The sequence below is a fragment of the Penaeus japonicus genome, unplaced genomic scaffold (assembly GCF_977035675.1).
Source record: "Penaeus japonicus unplaced genomic scaffold, GWHDUDI00000001_assembly GWHDUDI00000011, whole genome shotgun sequence".
Lineage (NCBI taxonomy): Eukaryota > Metazoa > Arthropoda > Malacostraca > Decapoda > Penaeidae > Penaeus > Penaeus japonicus.
In genome coordinates, this window is record NW_028234413.1 from 40,228,803 (window position 1) to 40,231,302 (window position 2,500).

At 41.6% G+C, this 2,500-nt stretch overlaps 1 protein-coding gene across 1 annotated transcript in view; it reads left to right on the forward strand.

Annotated features, from left to right (window-relative positions):
• Nucleotides 1–2,500, forward strand: part of LOC147471037 (uncharacterized) — a 5,026-nt gene that overhangs the window by 1,987 nt on the left and 539 nt on the right. Inside the window, exons 1-2 of the mRNA XM_086542047.1 lie at nucleotides 1–670; nucleotides 1,328–2,500. The exon at nucleotides 1–670 is cut by the window's left edge and continues 1,987 nt beyond it; the exon at nucleotides 1,328–2,500 is cut by the window's right edge and continues 539 nt beyond it. Of these exons, the coding sequence (XP_086398173.1) occupies nucleotides 1–670; nucleotides 1,328–2,500 (1,843 nt within the window). The remainder of the gene's footprint in view (nucleotides 671–1,327) is intronic.

Consider the following 2,500-nt stretch of genomic DNA (forward strand, 5'->3'; position numbering starts at 1 on the left):
AGGTTTTATCGGCCACCTGATCTCTCAGTTGAAGACACTTGGGCTGAAAAGCATCAAATTGTATTACCTGTGTCTGTTAGGGAATCAATACTGGCGATCGCTCATGAAGGCTACGGTGGACACCTCGGTATCACTAAGACTTATCAAAAAGTTTTGCAGGATTATTTTTGGCCAGGGATGAAGAGAGACGTAATAAGATTTGTTAACTCATGTCACATATGTCAAATAGCGGGTAAGCCAAATCAGAAAATTCCTCCTTACCCTTTGCAGCCCATACAGGTTCCTTCAGAACCTTTTCAGAAGATAATCATAGATTGTGTTGGTCCATTACCAAAAACCAAGAAGGGAAATCAGTATATTCTAACTGTAATGTGTCCCACCACAAGATATCCTGAAGCTTTTCCTATAAAAACAATTTCTACTAAAATTATTGTCCATCATCTTGTTCATATGTTTACTACTTTTGGCATTCCTCAGGAAGTGCAGAGTGACCGAGGCACCAACTTCACCAGCGAACTCTTTGCTAAGGTGATCAAAGAATTGGGTATCAAGCACTCTCTGTCCACGGCTTATCATCCGGAGTCACAAGGCGCACTTGAAAGATGGCACCAGACCATTAAGTCAATGCTTCGTAAATATTGCTGTGAGAACCAGGAATGTTGGGATGAAGGTTTGCCATTTATGTTATTCGCTATTAGAGAGGCTCCTCATGAATCATTGGGTTTTTCCCCATTTGAATTGCTCTTTGGTAGGAAAGTAAGAGGTCCCCTTAAACTGGTTAAAGATAACTGGATCAAATCCTCTGAGAATCAAACTTCGACAGTTTCAGCTTATCTGGACAAACTCAAGATTACCCTCAGTAAAGTTCGCCAGGTTGCAAAAAGTAATCTACTAAAGGCTCAGAATAAAATGAAAGGGGATTTTGACAAAAAATCTAAAATTAGGAACTTTAACATAGGTGATAAGGTCTTGGTTTTCTTTCCCATTCATGGTTCTCCTTTATCAGCTAAATATCATGGGCCATATGAAATTCAAAAGAAAGTTGGCAAAGTAAATTACATTTTAAACACTCCAGATCGTAGAAAATCTTCCCAGTTGGTTCATGTAAACTTGTTAAAAGCTTATATAACAAATGACCCTACAGGTAGCTCTCCGAGACTCCCTTGTAATATTATAAATAGTAGAAATGAAGACCCTATAGATCCCTGGAAGGAATTATCAAACTCTGAAATAATTTCAAAGTTACAAACGTTCCTTGGACATCTTAAAAGTTCACAAATCATTGATGTGATGACTCTGATAAATACTTACCCGGATGTGTTTTCAGATACTCCAGGCCAGTGTAACATTATTCAACATGATATTGAGCTCCTACCTGGTACCCTTCCCATCCGTCAAGCACCCTATAGACTTCACCCCCTGAAGAAGCAACAGATGAGAGAAGAGGTGGATTTTCTTCTTGCGAATGGACTGGCATGTCCAAGCAATTCTCCCTGGGCCTCTCCCTGCCTTCTAGTGCCAAAGGAAGGGGGTCAGATACGCTTATGCACTGACTACAGACGGGTTAATTCGGTGACGGTTCCTGACTCTTATCCTATTCCCAGAATAGATGACTTGATAGACTCTGTGGGGCATTCTAAGTTCATTACAAAGCTAGATTTATTAAAGGGCTACTACCAAGTAAGACTCACAGAAAGAGCTCAACAAATATCTGCATTTACGACTCCATTTGGCCTGTATCAGTATATAGTTATGCCTTTTGGAATGAGGAATAGTCCAGCTACATTTCAACGACTTATGAATAATCTCTTACAAGACCTTGAATGTGTACATGTTTACTTGGACGATATATTGATCCTTTCAGAATCCTGGTCCAAACATCTTGAGATACTGTCTGCTGTCCTGCAGAAACTGAATGCTGCTCACTTGACAGTTAAACTGGCCAAGACTACCTTTTGCAGTGCTACAGTGACGTACTTAGGACACATAGTTGGACATGGACAAGTTCGCCCCAAGATGGCCAATGTTGAAAACATCCTCAACTACCCGATTCCCACAACGAGGAAGGCTGTCATGCGTTTCCTGGGTATGGCAGGCTTCTACAGACGATTCTGCCTGAACTTCGCTGCAGTAGCTGCCCCATTAACTCGTCTCACCAGCGGGAAAGTCTCCTTCAAGTGGACAAAGGACTGCCAAGAATCTTTCGAACAGCTAAAGCAATTCCTGGCAAGCGACCCTGTATTGGTGGCCCCGAATTTCAAGGTTCCATTCATTCTACACTCCGACGCTAGTGACTTCGCTGTAGGAGCTGTTCTACTTCAAGAAGGGGAACATGGTGTTCTACATCCTATTGCTTACCATTCGGTGAAACTGGATAAACATCAGATGGCATATAGCACCATAGAGAAAGAACTTCTTGCCATTGTCTCTGCCATCAAAAGATTCGAGTGTTATCTATATGGGAACTCCTCTCTCCAAGTCTTCACTGATCACAATCCCT